General features: G+C 43.2%; 1 protein-coding gene across 1 annotated transcript; it reads right to left on the bottom strand.

Moving 5' to 3' along the window:
* Positions 1-5,331: 5,331 nt before the first annotated feature.
* C3H6orf62 (chromosome 3 C6orf62 homolog) lies at positions 5,332-13,145 on the bottom strand. The gene is made up of 5 exons (XM_040588656.1): positions 10,914-13,145; positions 8,786-8,962; positions 8,122-8,244; positions 7,139-7,273; positions 5,332-6,615 (listed from the first exon to the last, which is right to left on the bottom strand). Exons 1-5 carry the CDS (start codon positions 11,040-11,042, stop codon positions 6,490-6,492), a joined length of 690 nt encoding a protein of 229 aa, XP_040444590.1. The 5' UTR covers positions 11,043-13,145; the 3' UTR covers positions 5,332-6,489.
* Between the last annotated feature and the right edge of the window lie 740 nt (positions 13,146-13,885).

The raw sequence follows: 13,885 nt of genomic DNA, 5'->3' as shown, positions 1-13,885 counted from the left end.
TAGAAGGAATTGTTACCATTGAGCTTGCTTAGCTTTGGGAGTAAACTAACAAAACATCAGACTTAGCATTTGGAAGCGTTCTTTACTGCGTTCACCCTAACCGACACGTTGGCAAATCTGCCTCTTACGTTAGCCGAGTCTCGAAGGAAGTAGTGAGGGAAAAATCACTGTAATCAGGACAAACGGCACATGGTTCCACCTGGCGTCAGAGCAAACAGATCTCCTGTGGGGCTGACCTAGTTCCATCACTGCAGATTTGGGCATAATTCCCTTACAAGCAAACAAATCAAGTGACTCACTGAGATCATCTTGAGAGTCTTATTAGTGTGCCAGATTACATACCCAGTAACTGACAGAGATCTGTAAGCTCCCCGTCTTACAGCTGCAAATGGTACTGCCCCTCCCATACTGTGCTGGGTTTTTTTTTCCTTTTTTTTTTTTTTTTTTTAATTATTAAACATACCAAACGCACCATACTCCTTGATGTCTAGAGGCCTGTCCTTCGGGAGGGGCACACCTCACACAGTTGTATGTGACATGTTGTGGAACAGTTTGTCTCCATCAGTGGAAGTCACTGCAGCTTCCCACTTCATGCAATATATTGGCCAGCCAAGTGTTTTATGCTGGTTTCACATCACTACTGTTGCACAAATACGTTCAGACTGACAGCCAGGTATTCACACCATGGTAGAATTACACATTACAGGTCCCTTGAGAAAATGAGGAATTGAAACAGAATTGTTCCCACTGGCATGTAAAACTGAGAGTCCAGATACTAATCAGGGCAAATACTGAACACAGATGAAGGTGCTGTGAGGAGGGATTTAGTCATTAAGGATTCCAGTTCTTGGGACAAGGAACTTGTCAGTGATAACACTGGGGAGAGCAGAGGGTAAGGAAGGACATCACTGCTGAAACAAGAATTAAACTATCAGGACTCCTTGTTAGGCTTTCGGGTTGAGCCACTTGTCACAGGGGTCTTATGGCTGAGCTGCTTCACCTAGGCTAATCTGCCAATTTAATCACAAGCTAGCTGGTTTACAATTCTCAAATTGGCAAGCATTACCACCTAAAGGGGATGGGGGAGGCAGGGAGAGTTAGGCAGTTGAGTAACTGTTCTGAACAGCAATTCCATTCTGTTCAGCTTCATTGACTGGCTCCGAGCCACTGCCAGGGCATACAGAAGAATTTCCAACTGCGTTTCATTGCTAACCATTTTAGACTTCTCTTATCTGCAGAAACTATTTAGCCAGTAGAAAGAAACCCTAAAACCTCTCCCTTACCTCTCCACCCCTGGGAATAAAGAAAAAAAAGCACTCCGATTCCTGTTTTGCTAATTAAGAGTTCAGGGACAGCACCATGACAGTTACTAGCTTTGTGATTCTGTGATGCATTCGCTGAGGGACTGCTGTTACCAGATCCGCTGGTCCCAAGCTGCCGCGGTTGTGGGACACCGCAGCATATACAGTTCTCACCTAAACCAGGGTAAATTACCTGCAAGCTCTAATCAAACGTGACACATCGGCTGTCCTCCAGAAAACAACACAAAAAACCCTTACTTTTGTTCACCAAAGCAGTGCCTGGGGCTGCACCACTGTAGGAAGATTCTGGATCTTTGAGTTCTTTCACTTAAAAGCAGTAGCTGCTTGAACAGAGCGTCCAGAAATGCAGCTTGTAGAGCGGGTGCTCTGGCATACGGTAATTGTGCTCCAATTAAAGGACCTTTCCATATGTGAATCCTTTCCAAGCAGAACTAGGTCATAGATATCTTCAGCCCTAAAAGGCATTTATCAGCCATGCAGAAGAGAAGTTACTCTTACCACTTAGCTTGCTTCAGTTACCCCGCAGAGCCCACGCACGCCTCAGCGCTCTACCAGCAGGCTCGCGCCAGCGGCGGGGCACGGAGCGGAAAGCAGCACCCAGCTACCACTGCAGATGGAACTGCAGTTTCCTCCCCAGTTTCCCTGACAGCAGAGTTCATCTGTACTCCAAGATGACAACAAGGAAGATTCACATCCCAGACTAATACAAAGCACCCCATCCTTGGGCGCTACAGCAGGGGAAGAGCTCAGGGAACTTCAGTGCAAGTGTGAAGGCTCTGCCTGAAGCTTTCAACTCTGCGTCATGCCCGAGCCCTGCAGGGTGCAGTAGCCTCGCAGATGCAGGAGACACCTACAAGCTGAGGCCTTGTTCACATACCACCAGCACAAGCATCAAGTAGTGCCCCTGCGAACAAACAAAGGCCAAACTAACGCACAGCAACATCCTTTGTGTGCTAGTGACACAGAGGGACAAGAAGTAACGTTGGCTTTAGGGTTTGGGCAAGTTGTTTATATGTAAAGATTAACAAAATGAAAAATTCCACAAAAGGAATTCTAGAATGAACACCACTCAGGCTAGTACAAACATCCATGCTGAACTTTTTTCCCTTTTGTAAAACACTATTAAATAAATCCCTTTATCTCATTACTTCATTCCAGAAAGCTGTTCTAGAATCCCATGGCTTATACCGCTTCTGAATTTGCTGCTGCAATAAATGCAAAACTAGAAATGGGAGAAGCTTTTCCAGGCTAATAAAACAGCAATTAAGTAAATTCACACCACATGTCTATCTGCTCAGGGGATGTAAATGTAGTCTAATAATTAATTCTTGACTTTAACAACCAACACACTAGCGGCAGAAACCTTAATGAAGCTTAGTGTGAGATTATTCTAACGGACTGTTAGGGAGCAAAAAAACCTTAAGCGACCATTCTCACTGGTCAGCCCCCAGAGATCCAGATTTAACAAGAGATGCCGTTCCTTAACTGCAAGTAGCCTAATGACCCAGCACAGGACAAGTGCAAGAAAATGGAGTGTTCTCCCTGCTGCAAAACAAAGACCGGCAGGGAAGGACACCTGGAGAGGTCACAAGCTGGCACAAAGTACAAGGAGTGGAAGCTTATGGCCCTTGTATCAGGTTTTAAAGCAATTTTAAAACTAATACATTACACCTTATTATGTTAGCAAAAAAAGATGTCATCATTCACAGGGGCCAGAGGACCTATCTGTTAGGAAGACTGATCCTATGCTTGCTTTTTATTTTGTAAATGAAAACCAAGTGGGTTTCAGGATATTTTTTTTTTAATGTCCAGAAAAAAATGAAACTTGCAAAATTACCATCTTCCCCCACCTTCTTTGTTTTCTAATAGGCTTAATATCTGACTGTGCAAAAAGATCAACTTGTAGCAAGAGATCAGCTTTCAATGCTCAAAGATTAGTTTGAGCAACCAATTTTTTCTTTTTTAGAGCAACGCTGTACAATCACAATGTGTTTCTAGTACCTTATGTTTTGCTTAACACAGCAATTTTAGTCTAACATCATAGTTTGACAAGCAATTTTTGCTTTGAGACAGATGTGACAAAGGGCATCAACTGCAAACAAGCTGCAGGCCTATGACATTTGGGCAATGCTTGTACCAGCAGTTCTGTCCATCTTGCCATATTTTGGTAACAGCTGTATGGCTGAAGAAGCTTGAAAAGTGAAGGAAAACTATACAGCAATGTACAGGCTATGATATTTAACAAGTTTCTCCATCTGGGAAGCACCTGACACAAGCTTCCCTCCACCAGACACTTTACTTGAATGCAAGAGATTTAACAGGCCTCTGTCTACTTAATTTTGCTGACTTCCCATTCATCCCTAGCTCACTCTGCTTGGCAAGCGCACATGACAAATCCCCAGGCAACTGCCCGGTAAAATCCGCAATCTGAGGTGAGATACTGACTGTATTTCAGTTCTTCCTATTAGCATATCCAAAGAGGCCACACAAACTGACAGCAGGTAGTAACCAGAAGTCTTGTCTTATGAAAAAAAAAAAAATCTTATGGACCCCTTTTGTACTTACAAACAGCTCCACTATACAAAATAATTGGGTTTACAGTCACAAACGATGCTTTGTGAACATTAGTTTTGTGAGATAAAATGTACACTTTGAAGTTAAGGAAGCCTACCAAAAAGCCACTAAGCTGATATAAAAATGGCCTGAAACTGGGTGGTATCTTGTTCACCAAGTTCAAGATACCAAGTTCAGGTATCATGAACTGCTTTCATTCCCTTTTGAAGGGCATTTTGCTCAAGTAATTTAACAGAATATTCTGAAAATGAACCAGAAGCTCCACTGAGAAAGGGTGGGACAATTTCAAGTTTCATCTTTTCCCTTGAAAGTCAGCCTGTTTGAGTGGAGAAACACCTTCAGATGTCCAAAGAACAAACTCTCATACACTCAAGAGATTCTCATGCACTGATGCCCTTGTTGTCCCCTCCCCTTTATCTTTTTTTTCTACCGCTTACACAATGCAGACAGCCATCAACTCAATCTAATAGCACAGCGAAAGCATAACATTTGTTAGCTGGGTAGAACAGATCACACCTAACAAAATTAGCATTATACAACTATGTTCTCCCAAGAAAGCACAGTAATTTAACTCAGATCACTGTCACAAAGAATGAATGAGTGTCTTATGCATCCCATACAAAATCAAAAAAGCAATTAAACCAAACAGGCTGTTTCCTGTAACACTGAGAACTCGAGTTCAGGATGACACCCTTTACTGACACTTGAAAGCACTGTACACAGCCACTCAGGCAAACATCTTGAGGCTTCTTCCAAGAGAAACCTGAATGAAAAAAACCAAAATTCCTAATAGAAGAACTGTTAAGCCACTTACTAACCAAGGTACCTAAGGCCAGATTCTCACTGCTGTGAGATGATGTCCAAAACTACAAGGAGAAAAAGGGATCGCGCACTTGGGAAGCAAAATCCAAACGCTTGGAACCTGAACATTTAAGACCCTATAAAACCCATCCCAAGCTTCAATGTGGGCACTTGGTATGGCACTTACAGGCCATTCAAAGAAGGGCACTTAAAAGCTGGGAAATTTACAGTACTACTAGCAGGTATGGCAGTTACTAAATATTCAAGAAAATCACAGCGTTCTGTAGAGCAGCATTTAAGATACTGCTCTGTAACTTAAGGCACTTATGAAAGCGAAGTTGCAGCTTTCAGGTGGTGTCTTCCTAGGGTGCTCCAGTTAAACCTGTAGAACTTCATGACCAGAGAACCAAAACCATCCATGTACCGAATACAGCACTATGCTACGAATTTGATTACTTCTGACAGCCACTTTTCAAAACATTAGCCACGTATTTCAGAACGCCTTTGCCAGCTATTTTTGTTAATCTTAATACCATTTAACAGTCTGTACATTATCAGTGTTTGCAATGGGTGACACCGTCAAGATGCAAGAAATTACTAAAATTAAATAGGATTTCCATAAATAAACCAGTCCTCTTTCACCTAATTTATTGAAGTTCCAATTTTTTCCAATTCCAAACAGAAGCTAAATACAAGTTTTAAACAGGTAAGCACTAGTTTAATCCAAAGGGAGCAGGCTTATGCAGTTTTACTCCAGTAAAGTACTCAACCCTTAAGCAGAGCCTTCTTTGTCATCAAAACTATACAGTAGTCTTCCTTTTATCATTGCACAATCTTAAAATGTTCTGTCAGAACCAACTTTTGACACTCCAAACACTATTTTACATTGTTTTATAATGTCTATTCCAAAAGAAAAAAAAACCTCATTGGGTTTTCCATAAGAAACATTTTAGAAACCAGTATTTCCTGCACAGTTCACCTGCAAGTTTACAAGTCTCAACTCTCAAGAAAAAAAAAAATAATCCTCTACCAACATTGTTTCTGCAGCTATTATTTTACTTTATTATTAGCTGCTTTAGCAACTTCAGACTCCAGGTCTGCCTCATCTGTATAAACGCATCCAACGCAAAAGAATACTTTCATACAGTTATACAGCAACTTGGGGAAAGAGATCCAAACCAAAAGTGCCAGTAAACTTAGACATGGCCCAGCAAAATAAAAGAGGCAAAAAATGCCTACATATTAAATGAGATGCCTTTTTTTCTTTAAAGAAAGATTTCTTTCCCGCATTTACTTACTATTGTAGCCACTTTTCTGTTCATTAAAATGAATGATAGTGCTCTTTGATACAATCATTAACAGCAAAGCTATAAGGCCTTTATACCTGTTACATTCACTTCTCACCCTCCAAACACTGATGGTTAACATTATAGATGCTAGGGGACATGACCAGCACAAATGGGAACACCACCACAAATGATCACCTTGTGCTTTCAGATACATTTGTTTCAGTGTACAGTCCCTTCATTTCACATTTTAGTAAGATGCTGATGCAGTGCAGAAGCATGCAGAGCATCCTCTCTTTCACAAGGTCCATGCAGAAAACATCTAAAAAAAATTGTAAAGTTCTGAGATACAAATGACAAAACAAATCCAGGATGATCAAGTTTCACAATGTATAGTGTTCTGAACATGAGTCCATTTTCTTCTAAATTCTGAAAGAATAAAGTGGTGAGGAAAGTGAAAATCCACTGCTGCATTCTGTGATCTTCCCCTTTTGCTGGCCAGTACCTTACTCTGGCATGTAAGGACGGAGGTGATCCTCAATGGTACCAACCGTCCAGTGAGTGAGCTGCTCCTGTGGCAGGTACAGGCAGATGCTGCATAACTTGAAGATTGTAGCTTTGTTTTTTGGAGTCTAGAGACAAAGAAAAGCCAAAGAAAAGCTGTTAAACATGAAAGTTAACTCAAGACTACCAGGCAGACCCCCACCAGATCCAGCCCAATTACTAGCTTGCTGCTGATTGCGGAAGAACAGAGACATTTAAAAGCCACTGTCCCATGCGTATTAAACAGCATGAACTCAAAAATCAGTCTGTGACCTCCAATGCCTAAAATATTTTCACTATTCTGTTCATTCACTTGAATAACTTCCAAATTAAGCCAACATTTTGACTTTTCAAAACCACTGTTAAAGTCTATTTTAGAACTAATACAAGACCATCAAATTCATTGCGTGAACACATTGGGGGCCCTTAGCTAGTTTTTGTACTTACGAATCCTACTTATAGCCTAAGTTCCCTCTGAAACTGAAATGCAAGCATGAATGCATGGTTTTTCTACTTGAGTATTTTGCAGCAAAATCACTAGTGTTCCTAAGAAGAAAAAGCATCTTATGATTAAAACACACTTGTTAAAAAGAGGGACAAAATTAAGCTTACCTGCAAGTGCTGTCTGTCAATGAAGAGAAACACTGACTGGTTAGGGTTGTTGACAACAATTCCAGTCTTGTCCTTTCGGCTCAGAACATGCAGAAACTGTTTTTCATAGTCACCGTGATGAAATTCAAACTTGGCCTGCATTATGTGAGGGAGGGGAATAAAATATTTATTAAGCTAAAGCTCACAAGTAACCAATTAATTTCCTTCAATATGGGGCTTTATAACCACTTCTGCTCCTTTCCTTATCTACAAAAAGCAGAAATGGGGGAAACAGTGACGACACACTTGAGTCTTGCCACAATTTAAAGAATTCCCTAGTTTTGTTCTGCCAACACTGACATTACTCATTGCAATGACGTATAAACAATTCAGAAGGTACAGCTTTAACTGCATATATAAAACTGGGTTTAGCTTGCTGTGGCAGAGCATCCCTGCGCATCAATACAGCGCATTTCTTCCAACACTTTACTCTTATTGCAGAACCAGCACAGAAAATACACATAACATTGTTTTTTTTCCCAGTAGCCAGCTCTAGCTCTTCACATTCAGATTTTTAAACAGTCTAAAATGTTTGAAATTTATTTCAAGGTCAAATTAAAATGCACAAATTCCAGCCATCTCAGATCCTTTTTCGTCTAACAAAAATACAGCAACTTGGGATATTCACAGAACCCATCATATTTAGACAAAGATTTAATTGTACCAAGAGCCACATCTAAACCACTTCTACAAATGCTAACATGACATACAGATTTATACATAGATGTAATTTGTAAAGGTCCTTCAGACACTTAAAATTTTGGAAGTGTTGATGTAACAGTGCATAAAGACAGGAAGCAGAATTTGCTTTATAAATTAAAAAAACAACCAGACAGCATACTTTAACATCCACTTAAGTCACGTAACTTAATTTATTGGTTAAAAAGATAAAAGAGTACTTATCCCCCGGCTCTTAATTGAAGTTAAAAAACAAAACCAAATACCTGAACAGGCCTAAAGGGTTCATCAGATCCCTTCCACCGAGAAAACAGGAGACAGACTATCTTCTCAATATCATTACGAGGCCAAAGAATGAAGTCCATCTCCTGGGTACAGCCAATCACATCCTGCAAGTAGTGAAGTTTTGTACTTACATTCCCCTCCATTAGTTGAAGATACAGATAAGCAACTTATCTGTACAGGGCACATGATTTAAAGGTGTTACTTATTACCATGTTTGTGTAATTTTCCATTTGTATTACTCACAGCACAACTAAAGCCTTCCTTGCCTTCCACTGAATTTTAATCAGTATTTCAATGCAGAGTTTTAATCAAATATCAATTTTAACTTTAAGAAAGCATTAGCAAATACTCTATCTTCCAATATTCATAAAGCAAAACCACTTAGTTGTACAATTCTTGCAAGAATTTAACACATGCCTACTAAAGAACAAGAAAGGCAACAAGATACAATTTCCAAGGCATAACTGAATGAGACAGATGAAAGGCAGAACTGGCACCCTTCAAAATAGACCCCATAAACACATGCCCGCAGAACACTTGTGCAGCAGAAGAGCTGAGAAGAAAAAAACAATCAGCTTTGATTCACAAAGAAAAGCACAAGTGTTGAAGAACTTAAAATTCAGCAAGCATAAAGAGGAACTTTACCCTGCGCATAGACTGGTAGCGGGGTGCGTGAAGCTGTACTACATCCTTCTGCAGAAGCTCTAAGGAACTTTCCAAAGAATAGCTGGAATCCCGCACACCTTTCAGGATATTTTCTTCATAATTATTGGTCATGACTGGTATCACTTCAGACACTTCAAAAAGCGCTGATTTTTTCTTCTAAAAAAAGCACAGGTCACATCAAGATTACAATCCTTTCTAGGCAGCTATAGGTAAGTTTATTTCAGAATTTGCCATTTTCTGTCAGCATTCATATATGAAGGGCACATCATATAAATCAAGACTTTGACAAAAACCACACTAGAATTTACATGCAAAATTTTATAAATTGAACAGAATCAGTCAGTCCAACAGCTTTTTACAAAAAAAGCTGAACATGTTTGTAAGACTGGCATGTAAATCTGCATCTTTAGAGACTACAATAACATTAAAGCTGTATTTGAACATTAACAGAACTGTCTTCTCATCATGTACAGTACATGACTTTGCGTCGACCAAAAGCCCTCCTCAAGCTTCCCTTCGCATCTCAGCACTCCCCCCTTCCCTTTGCTACACTTTAAAGTCAGCATATTATGAGAAGGGAAGTCTTCCAGTCCTCATTTGGTAACAATGAGCGATCAAGATCCAGTCTGAAGTCCTCAAAGAAGGACTGTTTTGATTTGCTAAATAACTTTTATACTCACTACAAATATTTCAATCTCTCTCAAGCATGGCCAAAATATTATGGGGAATTTGGAAGAACAGTTTTGCTGTATGTAAGATCATTAAAAGTTTTAAGTCTGTTTCTAACAGCTTTCTTAAGCCGCATGGGGAGTCTTGACCCATTTTTAGAATATAAATAACTATATGACAAAGCATATTTTATCAAATAACCCTCCACAACCCCAGCAAGAACATACATAAGAGGCAACAATTTGCTGACCAAGCTAGGTTGAGCTGAATTCCTACTTTAAACAAACTGGCACCAGATGTCACCTTCAGCTCACTTAGATACAAACGAGTTTTATAGGATTTAAAACAGTTATTTGCAACCAGTTTCTACAAAGCAACCAAAAGTAGTATGAATGTTCCAACTAAAACCGTTAAGATCGTATCACCTAAAAATTTACTTGCTATCACTGCTTAAAACATTCGTACTTCTCTTTATTACTATGAAACAGCACCAAGAAATTGCATCCCACTATATCCATTGCTGTCTGCACTAGAACTGACAAACAAAAGCAAATGGAATTAGAAGAATTTTAAGGAAACGTTTTTAATTGAAAAGTTCAAAGAACAGAGTCTTCATTAAAAAACACATAGCCACTACAGTGAATGCAATAAATACGTCATCTGAGGGGATTAAACAGTTTTGGTGCTCATCTACACGCCTGCTGTGCATTATATATTCTGTTGGCATTTGCTTCTATCTTCACTCGTTCAGCACATTCACTTACTGTAAGCACCTACTTTCTTCACCTTCTGCAGATGGAAACTCTCCTTAGTTCTGGGTCTACAGTTAGCTTTAGAACTATCGCCAGGCTCCCCAACCCGGCCCAGACACACCGCATTCAGCGGCAGACCAGGGAGCCAAGCAAATGAAGACTCCCTCTTTCCCCTCTCCGCTCCCTTTCAAAATGGTAGCAACAGTTTCACATGTCTGCATACTTGGGCTATTTAAATGCTGCTTTTGGCGACTCCTCCCTTCAACTGCCAGGTCTTCCCTTCTGCTCTACCCAGATAAATACAGTAAGTGTAGCCATTACTCCAGCCAGGCCTCCCTTTTCAACTTGACTGTCCACAGTCAACAATTAAGCAATTCAGACCCCAATAAGGCTTAACAAATTACAGTATTAACTTCGAAAAGTATTTACCCTATACAGAGGTTACCATGTAATCACTTAACGAGGTACTGGCACCCTCTGCATTACAAAACTAACATACAAAATGCCAAAATGGCAAACATGAACTAAGTATTACAGCAATGAGCAACTTCAAAAAGTTGAAAAGTCAACTTAATCTGTTAAGGATAAACCATTACATGTAATCTGGCAGCAAGACTTTGCACAGCATAATTAACATGCATTGCAACAGACAACACTGCAAGAGAGAAACATTAAAACCAAGTTACCTTGTCTTTGAACACAAAGGCAATGTACATCTTGAAGTCAAACTGGTCAGCTAAAGATTCTTTTTTCTTTCTAAGCTGAGCACGAAGTCTGTTCAGAGCTTGTTTCTTCCGGGAGTTTGGGTCCCCCATTTTGTAATACAGGTGGTACTAAAGCCTTTGGAAACTGTAGCTAAACTATGGGCACCTTTTCTTAAGACTCAAGTACAACAGAAACAAGTCGTTTGATTCCTGCTAATACGACTGAATAGATAAAACGCTAATGTAACCCAAAACCGCACCTCAGGCAATATTTTATGAGAACGTCGTATTGGAGGGGTCAAGAAACAAAGTAAGTAGTTGTCCAGCCATGCCTGGACAAGAGGTTTTACAATAAACCAAGAAAAAAGAAACCTTAAGTATTTTAAAGACAAAAATTTGAACAGTTTAGCCGCAGGAATAAGTGGGCAAGAATGAAAAAAATAAAAATACTCAAGTCTTATCACTATTTACGTGTACAATGAAAAGCAACTGGCACAAGCCCAATCCATGGGGGGGGGGGGGGGGGGGGAGGACTTTTGCTCTGCTTACAAAAAAAAAGATGAAGCTGAAATTACAAATTGCGTTTTACCCCAGCCAGATTCATGACTCTACTGATTATTATTCTCAGCCTTCCACTATTGTTATGTTGCCCGTCTTTTTTTTTTTTTTAGAATTATTACACTTGGTGGAGAGCAGAGACAAGGGTGCAAAGGAGGAATGCACATCCCATGAGATATGACATTTCTCTGCCAACAACAACAAAATCAACTACAGACAACACAGTGCTGGTTTGCAGGGGAGCAAAGACAAAAAACAGCGGAGTCATTTCTAACTTCATCCTGCTCATCATCAGGCACATCATCGCCCTGAGGCTACTGCTGCCAAAGAGAAAAGGGATCATGATGGCCATAGACGAGGGGCAGGCAGGGGTTCAAGGGACAGTATTATCTCACCTAGAGACTGAAACCCAAATCAGTGCCCCAAACGCAGGGCTCCTTACCAGTAGGAGAGCCCTACATTCCCCAACACCTCACACGCTCCCTGGGCTGCTGATCCCCCGGGGATCCTTCTCTCTCTGCTGCTGCTGCGCTCCACAGGGAGCACGATTAGCCGAGGCTGTGCATGGCCAGTGCTCTTCGCTTCTCCTTAGGCCTCTCTCTACACAAGGCGGCAGAGGCTGCAGCGGGCGGCCCGTGCCCAGGGCACCCACAGTAGCACGGCGTCTCCCCTCTCACTTCATGATCGCGACTCAGAATACATGGAGTTTTGCTCCTGCTTTTCTCGCGAAACAGGTTTTCGGTGTCAAAATTTTTGCGAGGTTTTGGTTTTTTTTTCCTAAATTGCAAGCCTAGATTGCAATTTTAAACCTCCAAAACACCCTCCCCCCAAAAGCAAATCCCCAACTATCAGGTTATTTTCTTCCTCTCTCCAGACATTTTCCCCCCCAGGTGTTTGATTAGTCGGGGTTAAAAAGTTTTTAGGTTAGCAAATTCGGCGGACCAGGTTAAGAAGAGGGGGAAAAGTATTCCCCCCTCCCCTGGAGGAAAAGAAAAAAGAAAGGAAAACAAAAAGAAAAACGGAACCCCTCCCCAAAACTTCCCCCCCCACTTAAGCAAGAGACTGAGAGACTCAGACAAGAGACCGAGACCGTGGCCCGCTCGCTACCCGCAGCCGGCGGGCGCAGGAGGAGCAGTGGAGGCGGCGGCGCTGCTAGCAGCACGGAGAGGAGCCATGTCAAGATAAAGCCACGAAGCCGCGGAGCCCCCCCATCCCTGCTGCAGTGGACACGGTGACCGGGCCGCCCGCTCTGCCGCTGCTCAGCCCCAACCTGGTCCCCATAGTCTAGCTCAGCGCCCCGGTGCCGGGGAGTGGGGAAATGGTGGCGGAGAGAGGAAGAGGAGAAGCAGGAAGAGGCGACGGCGGCGGCAGCAGCGGAAGGAGGTGACGGCGGCGGGTCCCTGCGCTAGTGGCTCCTACGGAGGGAGGCGGGCATAGAGACCCCGGAGCGGCGGCGGACGGGGACGGCCGGGAGGAAGACGAAAGGGCTGGAGAGCCTCTCTTCGCTAGACGGTCCCGGGACGTCCGCGAAGGCGACAGCAGGAGCTCCTCGGTCTGCGCCTGTGCCTCGGCACGGGAGCGAGCGCGGGAGCAGCTGCGCGGCCAGCACCGAGCGCTCAAAATGGCAGCGCCTGAGTCACAGAGGCACCGCCCGGCCGCACTGCGCAAGCGCGCTCTGCGGCGCGTACCAAGCCCTCCGGCCCCGGGGGGGACAGAATCTTGTGCTCCAGGCAGTAAGGCTCAGCGGTGGCCTCGTTAGACACAGACGCTCCTTTTCTAGAGAGCAGCAGAGGCGAGTGCAACAGCGGCAGACCACCTCCGAGCGGCCGCCGCCGCACCAAGAATCCGGGGCGCACTTCCCTGCTCCCCCACCCCCCGCAACGCCGTCACGCCCCGTGTCACCGCCCTCGTGCGCCACGTGATGCCGAGCGGGGCACAGCCCCCGGGACAAGGACCCGGATGGGGTTGCTCAACGCAGTTCTCAGAAGGGAGGGGGGCAGGGCAGGGAGGCAAAGGGGGAGGAATGGGGCGCCGCCCCCCCCACCCCTGCCTGAGGTGGTACGTGCCGGGCAGCGCCCCCGCCGCCCCTTCCCCGGCCCCAGTCCCTGCGGGGACACGCTTAAACTTGTTTCAGCCTTAAGCATCGTGCTGTTATCGGTGGTTACAGCTTTTAAGTCTTGCGGCGGCACGTTTTGTTTAATAGCGTTTGCTGGCGTTTGTATTCAGCCCATCATACGTATGTGAAGTAAGATGTAAATAAAACCCCAACGTTCACTAAGTTACACGGCGCGGGCCTGTGCATACTGGGCCTGCCAGACCAGGGCACGGCCCGCGTCCCGCCGCGGTGCTCGTCATGCTCCCTGAGGAAGCTCCCTCGTTTTTATAAGTAATTGCTA

Source organism: Falco naumanni, chromosome 3 (assembly GCF_017639655.2).
Source record: "Falco naumanni isolate bFalNau1 chromosome 3, bFalNau1.pat, whole genome shotgun sequence".
NCBI classification, from domain to species: domain Eukaryota; kingdom Metazoa; phylum Chordata; class Aves; order Falconiformes; family Falconidae; genus Falco; species Falco naumanni.
This window is presented reverse-complemented; position numbering and strand designations above follow the sequence as displayed.

Coding starts and splice junctions, on each gene's coding strand:
- C3H6orf62 (XM_040588656.1), bottom strand. CDS start 11,042: ATGGGGGACCCAAACTCCCGGAAGAAACAAGCTCTGAACAGACTTCGT. Junction 8,963..10,913: donor CCTTTGTGTTCAAAGACAAG/GTAACTTGGTTT, acceptor TGCTTTTTTTAG/AAGAAAAAATCAGCGCTTTT. Junction 7,274..8,121: donor AACCCTTTAGGCCTGTTCAG/GTATTTGGTTTT, acceptor CACATAATGCAG/GCCAAGTTTGAATTTCATCA.